The sequence below is a fragment of the Diorhabda sublineata genome, chromosome 2, assembly GCF_026230105.1.
Source record: "Diorhabda sublineata isolate icDioSubl1.1 chromosome 2, icDioSubl1.1, whole genome shotgun sequence".
Lineage (NCBI taxonomy): Eukaryota > Metazoa > Arthropoda > Insecta > Coleoptera > Chrysomelidae > Diorhabda > Diorhabda sublineata.
Window position 1 is genome coordinate 40,642,752 of NC_079475.1, and position 22,836 is coordinate 40,665,587.

General features: G+C 33.3%; 2 protein-coding genes across 4 annotated transcripts in view; one reads left to right on the forward strand and one right to left on the reverse strand.

The window, feature by feature from the left end:
• Positions 1 to 576: 576 nt before the first annotated feature.
• LOC130453406 (mitotic spindle assembly checkpoint protein MAD2A) lies at positions 577 to 1,595 on the forward strand. The gene is made up of 3 exons (XM_056793129.1): positions 577 to 763; positions 820 to 966; positions 1,072 to 1,595. Exons 1-3 carry the CDS (start codon positions 688 to 690, stop codon positions 1,464 to 1,466), a joined length of 618 nt encoding a protein of 205 aa, XP_056649107.1. The 5' UTR covers positions 577 to 687; the 3' UTR covers positions 1,467 to 1,595.
• A 115-nt stretch (positions 1,596 to 1,710) lies between these two features.
• The window catches only part of LOC130453405 (uncharacterized), a 92,984-nt gene continuing 71,858 nt past the window's right edge, over positions 1,711 to 22,836 (reverse strand). Inside the window, exons 2-7 of one of the 3 annotated variants that reach the window (XM_056793128.1) lie at positions 18,908 to 19,088; positions 13,817 to 13,959; positions 12,768 to 12,858; positions 12,083 to 12,138; positions 7,228 to 7,244; positions 1,711 to 6,013 (exon numbers count right to left, since the gene is read on the reverse strand). In XM_056793128.1, the coding sequence (XP_056649106.1) occupies positions 6,002 to 6,013; positions 7,228 to 7,244; positions 12,083 to 12,138; positions 12,768 to 12,858; positions 13,817 to 13,959; positions 18,908 to 19,088 (500 nt within the window). In that variant the 3' untranslated portion in view covers positions 1,711 to 6,001. Of the gene's footprint in view, positions 6,014 to 7,227; positions 7,245 to 10,691; positions 12,139 to 12,767; positions 12,859 to 13,816; positions 13,960 to 18,907; positions 19,089 to 22,836 lie in introns of those variants that run through there. The other 2 variants (XM_056793125.1, XM_056793126.1) reach the window with 2 other exon arrangements.

The following is a 22,836-nucleotide window of genomic DNA, read 5'->3' on the forward strand; positions in this document are numbered from 1 at the left end:
AGTTCGGACCAGCTCGCTCTTTCTATATTTAAAATTGTAACGTTAATCCAATTACTGTTACAGAGTTTTAAATTCACTGGATTGTTGCACTAAAAATTTAAATACTCTTAAATGAAGATTTTATTTTAATGTCAAATTCTTTATTGAACTATTTACAAGAGACACTTTTATAAACAATTAACACTTGACACTTTAGTTTTTTTAACTGACTTCAATATTAATTGTCATTTTTCATCGTTCTAGACTGATTATTTATCAATTATCGTATCATGGTACAATTAACTACGAACTGATTCGGAATATTTTGACCCATGAACAAAACTCTGTTCTATGGTATAAAACAATAAGCAATTTGCCGTCAAATAATTCTTAGCTTGAACATTGATATACCTCTTAATAAACACAATTTCGTGAATATTTGATTCTCATAATTATAATCATGAAAATTATTGCAGGAGGCTCTAAATAACTAATTATATTATTTATTAGTTAGGATTATAAACTTTACCTCTACATAATTTAATATTCTATGAAAATAACAGCTGCAGTTGGTGAGTAGTACGTAAAATTAAAAATGTTTCTATAGATGTCGCAGTGTTCTGCAAGCTCGAATTTGAAGTATTAACGGAAATTTTGTGTTTTTAAATAATTAATCTGTATTAAAAAAAATAATAAATTAAGAATATCATGACTTCGTCTATGCAATCAAATAAATCAGCAATAACTTTAAAAGGATCAGCCGCAATAGTTTGTGATTATTTAAGTAAGTGAAAAAATAAAGGTAATTCGAGGTTATGTATCCGTTTTTTGTTGTTGTAGATTATGGTATAAATTCCATATTATACCAACGAGGAATATATCCTCCCGAATCTTTTAAGAACGATGAAAATTATGGATTAACGCTGCTGATGACTACAGATGATAAAATTAAGAATTTCTTACATACAACTTTGGAACAATTAAAAGGTTTGTAAAACGATTTAAATAATTATATTTTTAAGAGAATTACTTATTTCTTTTATGATTTCACAATTCTTATTGTTTGTAACTCATATTTTTGTATTTTTTCAGGTTGGTTAGTTGATCGAACTGTAAACAAAGTGGCCCTAGTTATTACTAACGTAAAAACGATGGAAGTGATGGAACGATGGGATTTTACAGTTGAATATGAAGAAGACACGTTAGAAAACCCCGATAAAGTATCCGAAAAACCTCTGAATCAAATAAAAAATGAAATACGGGACGTTCTTAAACAAATAGCATCGTCAGTTTCGTACTTACCCCTTTTAGATTGTTTATGTAGCTTCGATATCCAAATATATACCAAATCGGATGTGGAATTACCTAAAGAATGGGCCGAAGCGGAACCTGCTAATATTAAGAATGCCCAAAGTGTACAAATGAGAGCGTTTTCTACAAATATTCATAGAATGGAAACTCATGTGATTTATACAAATGTGAATTAGTTTAACTGAGTTTTTAAGTGTTTTTATTAATTATATCATGTGACTCTCTTTTTAAGTAGCTAAATTTTAAAAATAATTTTTTCTGTCGCTCTTAATCCATAAATCCATGATTAAACATTTTTTTTGAAATGTGTTCTATTTCTATAATAAATTATGGTGTTTGGTATGGGGGTTTCATGGTAAGCTCTGGAACCATTTATGAACACACTTCACTATCATAACGATAGTAACTGATTGCAATTGAACTCGGGTGCAATTTTATTTACATGACTTTCAAAACTAATGACTCAGTGTTAATAGTCACATTTTGATATTTTTTTGAGTTGACTATAAATTCATCTTTCAAAACTTGCAATCCTAGTATCTGGATTTTTCTACATTGTTCTAAAAAGGCGTATTCAGTATTTTGTTCTTTTCTTCAGCTTATTAATCGCTTTAGTACCTCACTGTCTCATTATCGAATCGCACATTTCCGTTTGTCAAATTCACTTCAAATTAGAACGTATAATAGATAACGAGCTCAAAATGGCATCATGTCATTTATCTATAAATTCGAGATTAAAAATATAGAGAGAAAAGTATGGGAGCTTGTTTGAGCGAGCAAGAATATCGCTATCTCTCTCTACTTTACTTTGATTGGATTGCCATGTCGTCGAAGTTTCCAGTGTTGGAAATATCAAACAGATGCTCTTTCTCTTTCTTCCAATAGTACAATAATTCCACTGTCTCTCTGTAATATGAATTCGATGCATTTAACTTGATTTATAGTGACGTAATCATCAGAAATCGATTCCTTTGCATTCTTCTATTTTTTTAAATGAAACATTTTCATTTTTTTAAACTTTTATTGTCACTGGATACATTTTATAATTAAATAATATTCTCACTATACATTTTGGAGTTTTGTTACAAGAATTTCTTAAAAAATTAGTATATGTAAGTATATACTGAGTGATATAAAAGTCAAGCTCAAACAGTTTGGTAAATACATTTCATTTCATAAAAAATTCTTATATAAAAAAAGTTTTTATATGAAATTTCGGGACCTAACTTTCAACCACCAACACATAGACGTACAGAAAACATTTGAAACATTATTATATTAAAAGTTTTATTTAAAAAAAAATTGGTGAGGAGAATAGTGTATAAATTACTTTCTGGGTACGTCTATGTTTTGAAATACTGTTTAAACAACATTTACATCTTAGTATTTTTTTAAAATTAGATCTATGGTTATACATAGCAAAATTATTGTTTATCTTGTTTTATCACATCTAGCTTTCCTTAAGACAGAAAACTCGTAAAAATAAGATAACAAAATCTAAAATTTTCACATAGAGATGAGATTCTTCAATTGCAATAGAGTTTGATTCATTTGGGTTGCATACATGAAGCAGATAATGAAAAAAAATATAACACATTCAGGGCCATGCCGGTTCTGTCCGTTTTGTACTCCTAGAGGGGGAGGCGGGAGACCAGTAGTGAAGATTTTTAGACTTTGCAGGTTTGTTGTGAATGAATCTATACCATTATTTTGATTGAATTAATTCTCCATGACCGAAAGGTAAAAACTCTCATCGGGATGCAGAAGAAAAGCACCCAACAGGGAAAAACCGCTTCAATAAAACTTTACGAACGAAACTATTTGATTTTCTATTTACTTTGAGTTATTTTTTTCTTGAATGCCACAATTTTCATAAGATTTTCATAATTGCAGACTTTAGCTTTGCTACTAGAACATACCTGTATATGTATATGAGTAAAATATACATTCATTGATTTTAAATAATCAGTTTTCTATCAATCTTATAGGAAATATCAAATTTCAGTTTATCTATAAGAAACATTTTGGTCTCTACTATGTTTGCAATAATATACCTCGTTGTTCATTTTGCTACAAAAAATTGTGACAATTCTAAAATGAATTATTGATATAAAACAAAGATTTCAAATTTCTAGTAATTGTATACAATTCATACAAGCGAATTAAATATAAATTTGAATATTTAGTTTAAGGTTTTAAAAATTTCTTGACTAACCTTCCTACTATACTTCGATTAACCTTATTTTTACTAACAAAATAGGCAACGTTTGATGAAGTAGGATGTACTTGATTATAATTACAAAACTCTCATATTGAAATAACAATATAAACAAAAGTAAATAGCTGTGTTCGGTGTATTAAATAATTTTTAATTATAAAAACCGATCCGATGTCGGATCGTCGTGCTCTTAGCCATTTCCAGTTTAAAAATGATCTATCATTCAATTTGTTATTAATAGATGGCGTTCTACACGTTTTATTTATTATTTACATCATTCAGATGAAATCTTTATTTTATATGGTAACTTTTAATAACAATAAGGAGAATTGAATTTATTACAATATAAAGATGTCAGAAGACAAATTTTCTGTATATTTTATTTCTCGAAATATCAATGTCTTACAAGATTTTGCAGCAAAAAATAGTTATTAATTATAATAAATAACGTTATCATAGTTTCACATTAATTACATTACATCATTCTTAATAATAAGGAATTTTACTTGGGGATTTTGCAGTTAAGCGTTAAGAAGGGTGAAATGCTTTTTATATTATTACAATATTGCTAGTGGGTTTATATAAATTTTATAAGCACAATAAAAAAACTTATCAATAACACGACAAATAGCCGTAACAAGTCGAATTCGAGAAAACAAACCAAATAAAAATTAAAACAGTGAGGCTATTTATCGCTATCACATATCTCGAGTATCCTAAGACGCAAAATTATATACAAGAATCCATAAAGAAAAGAGTAAACTGCTATATACACAAAGAATTTCCCGTGATCCGATTTTGAATCAAGTTTACGAGCAAGTGAAATTGCAAAAATCAAAATGACAAAATCATCCGAACCTGGATAGAGAACTGTGTAATATATAGAGAAGGAGTCCAGTAGCATATTTTAGAATTAATTATCGTTGGGCATCTTCTTATCCATAATTAATATATAAAAAAGAAGAAAAACAATATGTCGTTAGTAATTGTTTATGTTTATTATAAAAAGAAATTTGGGGAAATTGTCTTATTGATTTTAAATAACAACAAGAGTATTGGTCACTATAAAAAACATATTAATTCTGGTATGTAAAATTTATTTTTTCGGATGTGTAATTTTCATTTACAATACAAATTGTTTGTTGTGTGTGAATGAAATTAATAATCTATGTAGATTTTTCAAATTAATTACTTTGCCCGATCCTTAAAGTGAGTTTAAAATTGAGCAATAACGTGAATTATATATTTATGACAGTTTTTCAATTAGGTCGAATTTATATTGTAATTATAGCAGTTTACTCTTGACGTAATGTCTGATATTTTTCTATTGCATTGAGTATATAGTACAATCTAAAAAATATAACTAAAGCCACAGTTAATTTAGAAGAAAAATAGATTATGTGAAATCTGTTTGAATCTGAATTGAATTTTTTTCTTTTCAAAATATTAAAGATCAATCATTGTCTCGAGTATTTGAATTGTTCGATATAAGTTTCTGCTATTTAGTTATCTTCTTCAGAGAATAGTGTTTTGTTTTGAAATTTATGTGTAATCTACGGAATGTCCAAAAACTCCAACTCCAACGAAAAATTGACATTTTTAGTATTTTTTCATTTTTTTTCGTACTTAAGATAAAAATGAGTTTGAAAACCAAAATCTTCACATTTTCTTGTTCAGTTAAAAAATAAAAAACCATAAATTTTCCCATTTGCCTTTGAAAACTTTTTTTTCCAGAAAGTACACACAAAAACGAATAATTTGTAAAGAAAGTCAATTTAATATCATAATTTAAACGATTTATATGAATTTTAATAAATTTTTTAGGTCGGGTCAAGTTAATATTACTTAATAGGACGAAATTGTTCGATAATTTGTAAAAAATGTTCAAATTATGGTATTGAATTGATTTTTCTTCAAAATGTTCGTTTTTGTATGTACTTTTTGACAAAAACATACGAAAATATTCAAAAACATTCTTTAAGTACAGTTTTCTAGACAAATCGGGGAATTTATGGTTTTCGAATTATTCATTTCCCAAAAAAGTGTTGAAATTTTTGTTAACTCAACTCTCATTCTTATTTTGAATGTGCTTCCAAACATTAACTGAAAACTCAAACTAATACTTTTTCTAAAAGATAACTGGGCTATAAATTTATACCATTTATTGACTGTACTAAATTTTCTACACCAATTACACTTATATGTTGTGCCTAAATACTGACAATAAATATAAATATATCATTTTTTTGAGTATTTACATCATCATTACGAGAAAAGTCAATAAAAACTAACTCTTCTTCTTTTTTATTTTCAAATATTACACGAACTTACAAAGAAATGTTCCGTTGACTAATTATCCGGTACTAATGCAAAACATCTTTGGTATTTGTTTTCATTTTGTCAGAGGTATACTCTGTAACCTCCTGGTTCGTATTCAAGGTCGTTGTTTCCTCCTTCGTTTCTTCTTTTCCACATTTTTCCTCGAAGGTTCCATCAATTGAAATCCTACAAAAAACAAAAATTAAATATATTCAAATATCCATATGTCAGTTGTCATTAAAATTTATACCGGTCCATTGAGTGACGTAATTGAAATATAGAACATTTCCCGATAAGCAGACAAAAGCTATTACCTCGAAATACAGGGTGTTACGTCGATATTGTACAGTAAAATTTGATGAATTTGATATTTTCACAGTACATTTTGCATCGAAGGTTTTTTTCTCAATGGAACTTGATGAGAAGATAAGATATAATAAACAGGGGCGTACTAAAATATTTCTCCATTTATAAATGTTGTTAGATTCGTTTAAATATTTGAATTTAATAATATATACAGTAGGAAGTTGAAAATGTGGTTACAATTTTAAATATATTAAATTATTTTTTTTTCGCTACTATACAACATTGTTTCAAGTGACATATATTAAAAAAAATTAACGTTAGTTTATTATTTACATACGTGGGGTGTTAGAAAAGTAATCTGATTAGCAACAATGCGTCTACAGGGTAGTATTGAATAGATTTGTTTATAATAATGATATTAAAATTAGTTTCGTTACTTTTCTAGCACACTCCGTAGTTTTAAAGTTCAGATCAGTACTTCTAGATATGCGATAATTAAATTTTGGTGAAAGTTTTTGGTAATGTAACTAACAACCAGTGAGATATTTTTATATTTTGTTTGGTATATAAAATGAAATATTATACGAGGGTTGGTACTTAAGTTTTGAGATATGACAACACTGTGAATGTGTCAAAAAAACATCGATGCTGTGCGTAAACTGATATACCGTGAGATTAAAGCATTTTTGGGCATTAGTTCTAATCGTATACGTTCAATATGAACGAAAATTTGGCTGTGGTTCGCGCACGAAGCTTTTCGAAGCAAATGGTCGTTTGTTTTTTCGGAATAACTGGACATGTCTTCACAGTTCGATTAGAGCGAAGTAGTACGGTGAATTCTGGGTGATTAGACCAGCATTTGTTTGCCAGAAATGAGCCAAAAACGACAAAACAAGCCCACACACATCAGTACAAACAATTTTGAACGGTCAAAACATCGAATTGATGGTTCATCCGCGCGTTTGGCACCCAATGGTTCGTTCTGGTTAACGTTTTTTTACACCCGAAGAAGCGGTTGAGTAGCAACCCTCGTAAACGATAATAAAGGGATTTTTTTCTGGATTCTTACCGAAAAATTAACAATGAAAACTCACCGTTGTATACTGTGTATCTGAAACAGGGAAGAATTGGTCATTTCAAAGCCGAAAGCAAAAAAAAAAAAATACTGATCAACTACTACGTCTTCTATTAGTAAAGAATATTAGTACGGTATTTAAACAAACATATCTAATTTGATACGTTTCAATTGCCAATAATGTTTTATGGCATTTTTCGTTGTTTTATCCACCTTATCGTCCATATTTATACCCTAGTATCTCCACTAATAGTATCTAAGCATGCGGAATAAATAGCAAATACATCTGAAACTCACAACAAATCTAGAAGTAGGTGTCTATTAGAAAAATTAGTAAGTTAGACAAAATGGAAAAAAATTTGTTAATATTAGGAATAAAAAAAAAACCTCAAATTACATACCTATCGAGTATTTACAGCATTTTTTTCCATATTTTCCATTGTAGCTGTAATTCGTTTAATTTAAAAGCAAACGCTAAAAAACCACCCCGAAGTACGAATCTACCGTATTTTTAAAAATAATTTATCAATTTATTTATGGGACACCCTGTAGAACAATAATAATCCAACCAAATGTTCGTTTTGATTTATTTCCGGTGAACGAAAAGGTAATTTAACTCAAATTTATTAAATTATCGATAAAGAGGTAAAAAATTTTCTATATTTCATTTACAAATCTTTCATACCTTGATCATCCCTAAACGTAGACATTTTTTCTTTTTAATTTTATTCATAAAACAAAAAGAAGTGGATCCCAAAGTTTGTGCCATATTAGCAACGATAAAACGTCAATAATTTGTTTAAATTACTTTTTCAAGTCACCCGGTAACTAACTGTACGACATTTATTGAATAATATACACTGGCGAGCAAAAACATCGACTTAAACGACATCCCCGAAATCGCAAATCACTGGTAAAAAACCGGACACAAAATTGTATTTTTCTTAGTGAAAACTTGAAGCTTCAGCCATTAGCTTCAAAATGATATGAAATATTTTTGCTTTCACGGTCCAACAAATAGGTTATGATCGGCAACCACCATTTTAAAGCTTGTTTACGATAATTCTAATTAGAGGTAACTGACCCTTATAAAAAGTTATCCACCCGATCCACCTCTATCGATTATCCATCAAACAATAAACAAAAATTCTACCAGAAAATGGACACGACAAGTGATGAAAGTTGCTCGATGTTACCTGGGAAAAAAACCTGGAATAATGTTCGGAAACTAAGGATCTTACTCAGTAGAAGGCTTCGTCCTTTTCAGTCTTCTCTACGAGAGATATGACAGACCCGTTGCACCACATCGCTGATAATTTGGTATTCAAGTCCCAACAAGAGTTCAGAGAACCGCGAGAAGTGACTGCCAACCTTGAGTCCATCTACTGACCCCAAATTAACCCCAACCCCAAATATTAGCGAAGCGTTGAGTAGGAATTTCGATAGAAACAAAAACTGGTCGATTTTGATTGAAACTAACAATGGAGGGAGGCAATTAGGGGCGAACATCGATAAAAACTTCATCCTGATGCAGGACAATGCCCGTCCACGTACTGCAAGTTCGGTACGACATTATTTACAATATGTCGAAATTGCCGCTATGGATTGGCCAGCGCGTAGCTCGGATTGAAATCTTATCGGGTATATAGGGGATGAAAGGAAAGTCGCGAAATCCGATATTGAAACACCGCTCAACCAGCCGCGAAATCAGACATTGAAACACCGCTCAACGAACCGCGAAATCCGACCTCGAAACATTATTAAACAAGCCGCGAAATCCAACCTTAAAATGCCACGAAAGCTGACTTTGAAACGTCGCTAAACCAACCGCGAAATCCGACCTTGAAACATCGCTAAAATAGCCGCGAAATCCGACCTTGAATCACCGCTCAACGAAACGCGTAAACTGATCTTGAAACACCGCTCTACCAGCCACAAAGCTGACCTTGAAACACCGCTAAACCAACCGCGAAATCAGACATTGAAACACCGCTCATTTAGTCACGAAATCCGACCTTGAATCACCGCTCAACGAAACGAGAAAATAGACCTTGAAAACCGCTCAACCAGCCGCAAAATCCAACTTTGAATCGCCGCGAAAGCTGACCTTGAAAAGTCTCTAAACCAGCCGCGAAATCCGACCTTGAAATACCGTTCAACCAGCCAGAAAAGCTGACCTTGAAAAACCGCGAAACCAATCGCGAAATCCGACCTTGAATCACCGCTCAACGAAACGCGAAAACTGACCTTGAAAACCGCTCAACCAGCCGCGAAATCCGAATTTGATTCACCGCTCAACGAACCGCGAAATCCGACCTTGAAACACCGCTCATTCAGTCGCAAAATCCGACCTTGAATCAACGCTCAACGAAACGCGAAAACTGACCTTGAAAAGTCGCTAAACCAGCCGCGAAATCCGACCTTGAAATACCGTTCAACCAGCCAGAAAAGCTGACCTTGAAAAACCGCTCAACCAATCGCGAAATCCGACCTTGAATGACCGCCCAACGAAACGCGAAAACTGACCTTGAAAACCGCTCAACCAGCCGCGAAATCCGAATTTTATTCACCGCTCAACGAACCGCGAAATCCGACCTTGAAACACCGCTCATTCAGTCGCAAAATCCGACCTTGAATCAACGCTCAACGAAACGCGAAAACTGACCTTTAAAACCGCTCAACCAGCCGCGAAATCCGAATTTGAATCACCGCTCAACGAACCGCGAAACCCGACCTCGAAACATCATTAAACCAGCTGCGAAATCCGACCTTAAAACACCGCGAAATCCGACCTTGAAACACCGCGAAATCCAACCTTAAAACGCCGCGAAATCTGATCTTGAAACACCGCTCAACCAGCCGCAAAGCTGACCTTGAAACACCGCGAAATCAGACATTGAAACACCGCTCAACGAAACGAGAAACCTGACCTCGAAACATCATTAAACCAGCTGCGACATCCGACCTTAAAAAAACACCGCGAAATCCGACCTTGAAACGCATCGAAAGGTGACCTTGAAACGTCGCTAAACCTGCCGCGACATCCAACCTTAAAACGCCGCGAAAGCTGACCTTGAAACGTCACCAAACCTGCCGCGAGATTCGACCTCGAATCACCGCTCAACGAAACGCGAAAGCTGACCTTGAAAACCGCTCAACTAGCCGCGAAATCTGACCCTGAAACACCGCTCAATGAAGAATGGGGTAGCATCGAACAAGATTTTTTTGCTAAAGACTTTGACCGCGATCGTGCGATTTGAATCGATTTTTTTGCTCACGGTTGTATTTAGAAACAGAGATTTTGTTATTTTTTCATTTCGATCTATTGTTAACGGAAAGTTTTTTCTCCCAAAGAGGTCATATCAAGAGCAGCATCTAGCGTTTGCTTTTAACCTGTCAGTTGTGCTCGATTCGCCCTGTATATCAAATTACCTAAAATAAATTTTCCCCCTTTTGAAGGTTTCACCCGAAATAACACAACTCTTTGGTCAATTATTTTTTTTAATATTTTTTATTATTAATTTTACAACTATCTTAGGTTTTGTTATAAGATTCTCTCATTATCTTTGTTGTGAGTGAAAGATGTAATAAATAAATATATCTACAGAAATTTATACAAAAAAAAAATGTAAAATATCAGTTCCTGATGTTGGTGTATTACGATTTTTACCAATTTACTTAATCTTTTGAACCATCCCCCGTATAAGTATAACCTTAAAAATTCGTTCGAAATTTTTTGAATCAAACGGAAACTTTTCGAAAAAAAAAACTCGGAGATGGTAGAATTTATAAAAACTGGTAAAAAGCGTACCTTATACAGAATGTCCCGAAAAAAAGTAACTTAGTAAGTTATAATTAATAGAAAAAAAAAACTTACCGATTCGATGGTGTACTTATACTTGTTTGCGGGACTTCCTGTATAAATAACTGTATTGGATCTGAACCAAAATTATCTTCAATTTGTTTAAGACAGTCTTATAGATATAGGATAGTTTACAAATATACACAATTGGTATATGTACATCGGTAACAAGTTTTTTACAATGTTTCTTCAAGTAGAAACAAATCTAACACCTCCTGTTTACGAATCTGAATATTCTTCATTTAAATTTGCAATTTCGCAAGATTTAATGAAAAAAATCGAGAAGAAGAACGTCACTCAATAAATCGTGTGACTGACATACAGATGGCGCCGCCGTTGACAAATCCTTTTGACGTTTGTGAAGTACCAACTTTCAAAACACTGTGTGTGAAGTTTCGATTGGTTAGAAAAAAGTGACAGTCATTTAAGTGAAGTTACTTTTGTTATTTTCAAAACATTTGACCGCGTTTACTTACGTCGATCAAAACCAACAACGTGTTGATGATTCATGATCAAAATGATCATCATCTGAATGGACTGCAGCCGGTGAACCGGACCAAGACATGCACCGATTCACAAGTCGATGGTTAAATTGGACGAATTACACTTCGAATTGCTTCCTTATCCACAGTATAGTCCAGATTTGGTGCTAGTGGCTATTCGCTGATCTCAAAAAAGCTTGTTGCTAGGACAAATCCTTCTAAAAGCACGTCATAGAGAGTTAGAGAAGCGTTGGAATGATTTTTGGTAAAAAAAAGTGTTTTAGTCAAACGACTTATTGAGTGATGTTGTTATCAATGCGAAATTCGAAATTTGAATGAAGAAGATTCCGATTCGAAACGGCTTTTCCAAAAAAAAATTTACAATTTCTTTCTCAATCGCCTTTTCGAAAAAAGTCCATCACTACTCGTTTTATTTTTGTTTTGAAAATAATTTTTTTCTTTCGTCTAACAATTATATTTTGTCGCTAGACCTAATTTACAAGCGTATAAATCGGGTTGGGGATACATACTCGTGTTACTGGGCAGTTTCAGTTGACAATTCTTCCCACTAAAATTATCCGGACAACTGAAACAAATAACTATCGTTAAATTTCGAGGTTATGTTTCTTTAGTAATAGTATATTACGTAACAAGAGTTTAATTAAACCAAGAAGTTTAAGTTTTACATTTACAAGCAATGTTGACAGTGCGATTTTTGACGTTTCCAAACATGGACGTGGAAAAAATATAAAACAATCTTTTAATTAATAAAAATATAGAAGCCGAGTGACATTTTTAACGGCGAACGTACTCAAAACGTCTTGTCATACGATCCAACTAGCACATTCGTCGAAGAATAATAAATATTTCACGTAAGTATGACCATGTGACACGGAAACGCGTTCTGAGCATGCGCCAACTCACGACGCACGCTGTCTGCAGCGCTAAAACAACGAGCGAACGCTTCCTAGTGGACGCTGCATCTCAAAACTTCGGTAACAACCCTCGTATCTACCCACAATTGTTAGTAGATTTTGTGACCGAGTATAAATAGATTTAAGTTAACGTAATCTCTGATACATAGATGTCGCCACGAATTACAATATGTTTCAATTCGTTTTTTTGAAAACTTTTGCGAATAAATTTGATATTTTTTGAATAGTACGTTCGAAAAACTGATAATTTATAACAAAAAACATTTGAAATGATACTTACACACATCCATAATCGCCGATAGACTCTTCATAAAAGCATTTACCCCCATTTTGACATAAGTCAGTATCGTATGGTTTTGGACAACTTTTAGCTGAAAATTAAAAACAAATATTACTAATTAAGGAAATATAAATTGTTGTTATCAACAATTCTAATATTATTTAAAGCAAAAAAGCATATTATGAGATAAAATAGTTAAGTTGATTGAATAACTAGATGACCTTGAAAGAAATTGCATATCAACTTTAACAAACTAGCATTCTACGAATATGTTTACGGATAGTAATAAAATAAGGGTTAGTACGAAGAAATATACAAATGAAACCACGTATTTCACAAATACATTGTCGTTGTTTCGAGCTTCATGTAGATCGAAGGTTCGTATCCGGCTCGAAGGACCAGACAGTGTAATTTTGAATGTTTATATGTTATTTTTGTCTTTTATGATGGTTCTATCCAATTTTTTGCTAACATATTATTAGAACTTGATGTTAAAACAAGCAGACTTAGAAAAGATCAAAATTAACAAATTATTTATGCATATTCGTGATAAAATGTGTAGAGAGTTGGCAACGTTGGTTTCGGGAGACGAAATCTTGTATTCTCGCCACAATAAAACATTTTTTATAGTACTGGAAACTTCTGCGCAGATGTCGGCGCAATTGGTTGGATTTTGTGTAAAAAAAACTGATTCTAATAATAGATTTCGATCTTTTCTCAAAAAAGAACAAGGAAAACATAAATTACAATCAACCAATTATTAAATTACACGATAATCAAAGGTAAAACAATTCCTATCTTCTCCGATTATGTATTGAAAACTGGCAACGATGTATAATGAATACACCAACACTCGCAATTACACTGACTGAGGCGCGTTTCGATAACCAAATTTTCGTCTTCAGAGACTAAAGGAAACGCGCGTCAAACAGTGTAATTGTAGTGTAAACAGTGTGTTCATTCATGCCAACTTAGTGTACGTAAAGTTTGTTGACACGTGATCGGTTGATTGTAAATGACGAAAAGATGACAGAAAAGAAAAGGTGTACCGCTAAAAATATTCTCACTAGGTGGAGGCGGCTTAACAGTGATGTTTTTGGACGCCATAAGCCCGTTAAGACTTTCAGCTATACACTCGTATTCGCCCAGAGAATCTGCCTCATGTTTCTTGATCACCAGTTTACTCTTCCTCCTAAAATTAATAAAATATAAATAATTCAAATGTTTTTTTATTTAAAACGTCGAGAAACATTTTATAATATATACAATATCAAACGGTACCGAAAACTTTTTGTAAAGCAATCAAATTAGGCTTTATTAACCGCGTGATTCAATATGGCGTTTTTGGGCAAACAATATTGTAGCCATTTTTTAAGTTAATTTTTTTTTTATTTAAAACGTCGAGAAACATTTTATAATATATACAATATCAAACGGTATCGAAAACTTTTTGTAAAGCAATCAAATTAGGCTTTATTAACCGCGTGATTCAATATGGCGTTTGTGGGCAAACAATATTGTAGCCATTTTTTGAGTTAATTTTTTTTTTATTTAAAACGTCGAGAAACATTTTATAATATATACAATATCAAACGGTACCGAAAACTTTTTGTAAAGCAATCAAATTAGGCTTTATTAACCGCGTGATTCAATATGGCGTTTGTGGGCAAACAATATTGTAGCCATTTTTTGAGTTAATTTTTTTTTTTATTTAAAACGTCGAGAAACATTTTATAATATATACAATATCAAACGGTACCGAAAACTTTTTGTAAAGCAATCAAATTAGGCTTTATTAACCGCGTGATTCAATATGGCGTTTTTGGGCAAACAATATTGTAGCCCTTTTTTAAGTTAATTTTTTTTTTATTTAAAACGTCGAGAAACATTTTATAATATATACAATATCAAACGGTACCGAAAACTTTTTGTAAAGCAATCAAATTAGGCTTTATTAACCGCGTGATTCAATATGGCGTTTGTGGGCAAACAATATTGTAGCCATTTTTTGAGTTAATTTTTTTTTATTTAAAACGTCGAGAAACATTTTATAATATATACAATATCAAACGGTACCGAAAACTTTTTGTAAAGCAATCAAATTAGGCTTTATTAACCGCGTGATTCAATATGGCGTTTGTGGGCAAACAATATTGTAGCCATTTTTTGAGTTAATTTTTTTTTTATTTAAAACGTCGAGAAACATTTTATAATATATACAATATCAAACGGTACCGAAAACTTTTTGTAAAGCAATCAAATTAGGCTTTATTAACCGCGTGATTCAATATGGCGTTTGTGGGCAAACAATATTGTAGCCATTTTTTGAGTTAATTTTTTTTTATTTAAAACGTCGAGAAACATTTTATAATATATACAATATCAAACGGTACCGAAAACTTTTTGTAAAGCAATCAAATTAGGCTTTATTAACCGCGTGATTCAATATGGCGTTTGTGGGCAAACAATATTGTAGCCATTTTTTGAGTTAATTTTTTTTTTATTTAAAACGTCGAGAAACATTTTATAATATATACAATATCAAACGGTACCGAAAACTTTTTGTAAAGCAATCAAATTAGGCTTTATTAACCGCGTGATTCAATATGGCGTTTGTGGGCAAACAATATTGTAGCCATTTTTTAAGTTAATTTTTTTTTTTATTTAAAACGTCGAGAAACATTTTATAATATATACAATATCAAACGGTACCGAAAACTTTTTGTAAAGCAATCAAATTAGGCTTTATTAACCGCGTGATTCAATATGGCGTTTGTGGGCAAACAATATTGTAGCCATTTTTTGAGTTAATTTTTTTTTTATTTAAAACGTCGAGAAACATTTTATAATATATACAATATCAAACGGTACCGAAAACTTTTTGTAAAGCAATCAAATTAGGCTTTATTAACCGCGTGATTCAATATGGCGTTTGTGGGCAAACAATATTGTAGCCATTTTTTGAGTTAATTTTTTTTTTATTTAAAACGTCGAGAAACATTTTATAATATATACAATATCAAACGGTACCGAAAACTTTTTGTAAAGCAATCAAATTAGGCTTTATTAACCGCGTGATTCAATATGGCGTTTGTGGGCAAACAATATTGTAGCCATTTTTTGAGTTAATTTTTTTTTTATTTAAAACGCCGAGAAACATTTTATAATATATACAATATCAAACGGTACCGAAAACTTTTTGTAAAGCAATCAAATTAGGCTTTATTAACCGCGTGATTCAATATGGAGTTTGTGGGCAAACAATATTGTAGCCATTTTTTGAGTTAATTTTTTTTTTATTTAAAACGTCGAGAAACATTTTATAATATATACAATATCAAACAGTACCGAAAACTTTCTGTAAAGAAATCAAAATTAGGCTTTATTAACCCCGTGATTCAATATGGCGTTTGTGGGCAAACAATATTGTAGCAATTTTTTGAGTTAATTCGATTTAATTTTGTTATAAGACACTTTTCTATATACATCTTTATAAACAATACAATTAAGATCTCGGTACTGTTTTTTTCTAACAGATAACGTGGATTCTTCATAGATTAAGCTTAGTTTTCATTCCAATAAGCTCGAACATTATCCACATGCTTCGTACAATATATTCATTAGCATTCAAAGCTTTCCAACAAGTTTTTGCCCACCCTATATTCAATCGAGTTAACGATCAAATTCTTCCAAATACTCTTGGGAATCTTCGAGGCGATTGGGGGTTTTCGAGGCCACCCTGTATCACGGTACGTCGAGTTATTTATAATTCGACGGCAATGGGACTAAACTACAATCATAAACACCAAAGAAATAATATTTACAAGTTGTAACTTGTCGCAGTCATATAAAGTAAAGAAATGTTATTTTTTGTTTGTAAGATATCGTTTAGACATTCGCGTGGGCAAAAATTTTGACCGGTAGTGTATATCATCGGAAATATTCACCAATTGGTACTGGACTATCATTAGATCAAAGTTAGAGATCTAGAAAAGGCTTACGACACATGAAAAGAACTAATTTACCAAAAAAACTGGCTAAAGAATTATACAAGCACGTCGGGTTCCGTGTTTTTCACTTTGAACCAAAAAAGCATTCAAATGAACGTTTCCTAGGCGTGGTTTGAACAAAAAAATAATTCACAGTTGAACAATTATTAACAAATCAGCCATATTTACAAGTTGTAATATGTCGCAGTCGTATAAAGTAAAGAAATGTTATTTTTGGTTTGTAAGATATCGTTTAGACATTCGCGTGGGCAAAAATTTTGACCGGTAGTGTATATCATCGGAAATATTCACCAATTGGTACTTGACTATCATTAGATCAAAGTTAGAGATCTAGAAAAGGCTTATGACACACGAAAAGAACTAATTTGCCAAAAATTAGATGAAGAACGATTTCCAGGCGTTATTGACGTGGTTAAAACAAAAAACAGTCAAGACAGTGAGTTGCAAAAGTCCAGTTTGTTCCGAAATAAAAAACAAAGATGGTTTCATCGGCTGTAAAAGTAATAGTCATGAGATTGTGTTCAAAAATTATCTTCAAAAAGTACCAGAAAAGAAAACAGATTCAGCCGTAGCTTGGCCACCCATATTTGGCTTCCAGCCAGTGTTTTCCTGTTTCCTAACCTCAAATTTTAATTTGCAAGAGAGATTTTCATCAGAAGGGAACGTTAAGGTCAAAGGAAACGTCTATTTTGAAGAAAAAACGTTTCCACAAGCGGATAAACGAACCCAAAGTTTGATCAGAGCATTTTCTTGAGAACCTTCCAGTGACTATCACATTTTCTTATATTTCAGAAGCTCGTGGACGACAACGACGACCATGTCAATCAGAAAAGAAACATAGTTTAGGATTTTCCAACAACATCATCAACGTTTCTAATATCATAATCTTGAATATTAACACAACTTTGAAATAGAATTTAACGAATCAAAACGAGTGTTTTTTATATTTTTTTGATTAATTCACCTGCATGCTTGCGTTAACAATCGATTAATAACGTTCAAGTGCACTGGTTAGCTTTGTTGATGTTGAAAAAAATCAAAACTTACCACTCTTCGTCACTGGCGTGCACAAAAAAAACAAACAATTATATTAGTAAATGTTAACATATTTGAAATGATGATTATTTTGTATTTTATTCAAAAAAAAATGATGTTTTCAGAAAATTTTGACTACTATTAGAGTTCATTCAATACGATACAAGATCCAAATTTGTCCAACAGTCACGTGACGAGTCAAATTTATCGGGAAACTTCCAATTGGCAAATGGATCAGATTCGTCTGCATTGAAGAAGAATTAAACCTGTCTAGGATGTGTATATGTGTGTGTCCAGGTCACGTGACGAGTCAAAGGTATCTGGACAACGAACCAACACTCGCGAACATTCTTCATTTCATGCAGGTGGAGCTTCGCCCCATTTTGATTCGTCGAGTGGCCCGCACAGTCTTGTGGACCTGACACCCTGTGATTTCTGCGAGAGGATCACGTTTGGAAAGTCTGTCACAGCACCGTGAATGTAGTTCAGGACCTCATCTTCGTCGTTTTGCGAAAAGCGCCCCACCCAAGTGTTTTTTTGATTCGGGGAAGGTCGAAATCACTAGGGGTTGCTTCCACGCGTCGTCGTTTGTTGTTAACCGTTAGATTTTTCAGCGTTGCTTCTTGTATTGTCGCAATTTCGTCCGGAAACGATGGTCGACCAGAACTTTGTAGAATTAACGTGGTAGACTGTTTGTCGGGGTGGGAATTGGGAAAAAAACAGCAAACTACACGTTTAGACAGCGTCCGCAGCTATAGTTTCTATAAACCAGGTATTTTTTCTGGAATTTTCACGTCATGAATTTGATTTGCGCGATATACAAAGTTGTTTAGAGTAAAAATCTACCTGTCGATATAAAACTTCGAGAAAACTAAAATTTTCTACTTTGCAGCGCCACCTTTTATTGAATGACTCATCTAGTTCAAAAGATGAAAGTAGGTGACAGAGTTATTAACAAACCAAACTTCCAAATTGAAATTTTTTAATCGGAAAAATCAAAAAATTGTTAATACGTTTTGTAAATATGAAATTACGATTATTAGAATTACGTTTTACAAAATCAGCAAAACAAATTTGAAATTTGATTATTCTCACCTTTTATAGAGTACGTTATACGATTTATTATGATGCAGGATTACATTATTCCGCCTCCACGTGATCCTAGGTAAGGGAAAACCCTTTACCGTACACGTCAATATTCGATATTTTTTTTCAATTTTTTTCTGCGATTTCGGCGAGAATTCTTTCAATTCGACTATTTGAGGCTTCGTTGGTACTGAAACAAACAAAAAACAAAAATAAATAAACCCTTAAGGATACCAGAAATCGGGTACATCGGGGAGGATTGATTCAATTGTATCCTATTTGAACCATCGAGAAATTTACTCGGAATTTCCAGGTATCGGTCTGTCAAGTGTCAATCAGTGTAACATCCGTTCCAGGACACTAAATTTTTGGCGCGTTTTTCAAAAATTTCGATATAATTGAGCTAATATTCAACAGATGGCGCTACATACATATTTTATGATTTACAGTTCGAAATTTAAGTATTTTCTTCCTGTTGGGACCTTCCGAAAACACACAAAAAAAATCATTAACACATTTTATCGAGGTTATTTTGCAGGTAAATACATAATAGCCACTGAAAAATAGGATAAGTCGTTTTAAAAATAGTCGTCTCTCAAGGATTCAGGTGACTCAAAAATTTTGGCAATAGCACTTTACTACAATCACAGTCTAACAAATTTTAAATTGATAATAGTATCGATGCGAAATTATTAAACTGTGTTTTACAATAGCGCATCCGCCGAATGATTGTTCCTCGGTAAATAACAATTACCGGTCGAAACTAAAAAAAAAAAATTTATCTTGATGATTTATTTATTTTTTGACGGACGAATGCAAGTTGGCGCGATCTAATTTTTCGCGAAAATAGATACTATTGACCCAATTGATGTGTAAAAACTTGTTGCAGATTTGTTTTTCATTCTGTTATTGTTAAAAAAAAGCACAAGAAAGTGGTCCAGGTGAACCCCCTCAAGAGATTTTTGCACAAATTTCCTTCATTAGATCAGTTAATCTTCGAAGGGATCCAGGTGAACCCCTAGAAGTCTACGGAAGGCTTTACAAGACTGTACACAATCAATTATCGTTGAATCAATGATCCTAAAAGTTGTCCAGGTGAAACCCAAATATTCTGAAGAGGAAATCGAGAGGTATTTGCACAAATTTTCATCATTAGATCAGTTAATCTTCGAAGGGATCCAGGTGAACCTCTAGAAGTCTACGGAAAGCTCTACAGGAGTTTACACAATCAATTATCGTTGAATCAATGATCCTAAAAGATGTCCAAGTGAAAACCAAAGATTCTGAAGAGGAAATCGAGAGGTTTTTGCACAAATTTCCATCATTAGATCAGTTAATCTTTGAAGGGATCCAGGTGAACCTCTAGAAGTCTACGGAAGGCTCTACAGGAGTTTACACAATCAATTATGGTTGAATCAATGATCCTAAAAGTTGTCCAGGTGAAACCCAAATATTCTGAAGAGTAAATCGAGAGGTTTTTGCACAAATTTTCATCATTAGATCAGTTAATCTTCGAATAAATCCAGGCGAACCTCTAGAAGTCTACGGAAGGCTCTACAGGAGTGTACACAATCAATTATCGTTGAATCAATGATCCTAAAAGTTGTCCAAGTGAAACCCGAAGATTCTGAAGAGGAAATCGAGAGGTTTTTGCACAAATTTTCATCATTAGATCAGTTAATCTTCGAAGGGATCCAGGTGAACCTCTAGAAGTCTACGGAAGGCTCTGCAGGAGTGTACACAATCAATTATCGTTGAATCAATGATCCTAAAAGTTGTCCAAGTGAAACCCAAATATTCTGAAGAGTAAATCGAGAGGTTTTTGCACAAATTTTCATCATTAGATCAGTTAATCTTCGAATAAATCCAGGCGAACCTCTAGAAGTCTACGGAAGGCTCTACAGGAGTGTACACAATCAATTATCGTTGAATCAATGATCCTAAAAGTTGTCCAAGTGAAACCCGAAGATTCTGAAGAGGAAATCGAGAGGTTTTTGCACAAATTTTCATCATTAGATCAGTTAATCTTCGAAGGGATCCAGGTGAACCTCTAGAAGTCTACGGAAGGCTCTGCAGGAGTGTACACAATCAATTATCGTTGAATCAATGATCCTAAAAGTTGTCCAAGTGAAACCCGAAGATTCTGAAGAGGAAATCGAGAGGTTTTTGCACAAATTTTCATCATTAGATCAGTTAATCTTCGAAGGGATCCAGGTGAACCTCCAGAAGTATACGGAAGGCTCTACAAGAGTGTACACAATCAATTATCGTTGAATCAACGATCCTAAAAGTTGTCCAAGTGAAACCCAAATATTCTGAAGAGGAAATCGAGAGGTTTTTGCATAAATTTCCATCATTAGATCAGTTAATCTTCTTAGGGATCCAGGTGAACCTCTAGAAGTCTACGGAAGGCTCTACAAGAGTGTACACAATCAATTATCGTTGAATCAACGATCCTAAAAGTTGTCCAAGTGAAACCCAAATATTCTGAAGAGGAAATCGAGAGGTTTTTGCACAAATTTTCATCATTAGATCAGTTAATCTTCGAAGGGATCCAGGTGAACCTCCAGAAGTATACGGAAGGCTCTACAAGAGTGTACACAATCAATTATCGTTGAATCAATGATCCTAAAAGTTGTCCAGGTGAAAACCAAAGATTCTGAAGAGGAAATCGAGAGGTTTTTGCACAAATTTTCATCATTAGATCAGTTAATCTTCGAAGGGATCCAGGTGAACCTCTAGAAGTCTACGGAAGGCTCTACAGGAGTGTACACAATCAATTATCGTTGAATCAATGATCCTAAAAGATGTCCAAGTGAAAACCAAAGATTCTGAAGAGGAAATCGAGAGGTTTTTGCACAAATTTCCATCATTAGATCAGTTAATCTTTGAAGGGATCCAGGTGAACCTCTAGAAGTCTAAGGAAGGCTCTACAGGAGTGTACACAATCAATTATGGTTGAATCAATGATCCTAAAAGTTGTCCAGGTGAAAACCAAAGATTCTGAAGAGGAAATCGAGAGGTTTTTGCACAAATTTCCATCATTAGATCAGTTAATCTTCTAACGGATCTAGGTGAACCCCTAGGAGTCCACGGAAGGCTGAACATTTCAGCATCTTTAATAAGGATATTTATTATCTGCGGGGCGCCTCGTATATAACAGGGTAAGTAAAAGAGAAACAAAACGAATGCCGCAAGAATTATTCTGTTTAAAATTCTAGAAAAGCGGGCAGAAAATAAAAGCGAAGAAGCGGTTCCTTTTTCAAAACAACCTTTCGGCGGCGCGTTCTGCATTTTTTCGAATCGGCAATTTTTTTTTTCAAATAAACTAGCGCTGATTTATGTAAAAATGTTGTTTTAAAATGTTAAAAGGGCGTCATCGAGGCTTTTATGTTTATGAGAGATCGCGACAAAATTAAAATACAATTCTGCATAATGGGAACGGGACCGGGGCGCTTTCGAACCTCATTCTGCACTCAACGTTGCATCTTCGCACAGTGCTGGAACCATCGAAATTATTCAAGGATCACTAAAAATCGTTAATTTAATATTCTCGCTTCCTGAAGACGATAATTTGTGTGTCGAAACGCGTTATTAACCTACGTTTATCAAAATGTCGTCAATTTGGAACAGTTTCCTCCGAAGAGGTGTTGAAAGTGATTGCTTGGTACAATCTTCGGTTGCTGTAAGTAAGGACCACTCTTCGTTGCCATCGACCATTGTGTATAGCGGAGAAAAGTTGTTGGAGAAGCTCTTCAGATCGAGATTAAGTCTTCAATAGAACACGCCTGGGACTCGGCCTCGAGATAATATGGATTTAAATAAAAAGACAGTTCACTACAAACTGGTCGTTAAGAACGCGTTCCATTCGGAATGAATTCGAGTACAATACGTCGAAATATCCCCAGAGGATTATGGATAGTCGTTCGAGGAACCGA

Bases quoted from the DNA above. Each gene is read 5' to 3' on its own strand.
- LOC130453406 (XM_056793129.1), top strand. From the start codon at position 688: ATGACTTCGTCTATGCAATCAAATAAATCAGCAATAACTTTAAAAGGA. The intron at 764-819 runs GTAAGTGAAAAA...TTGTTGTTGTAG, and splicing joins AATAGTTTGTGATTATTTAA to ATTATGGTATAAATTCCATA. The intron at 967-1,071 runs GTTTGTAAAACG...GTATTTTTTCAG, and splicing joins AACTTTGGAACAATTAAAAG to GTTGGTTAGTTGATCGAACT.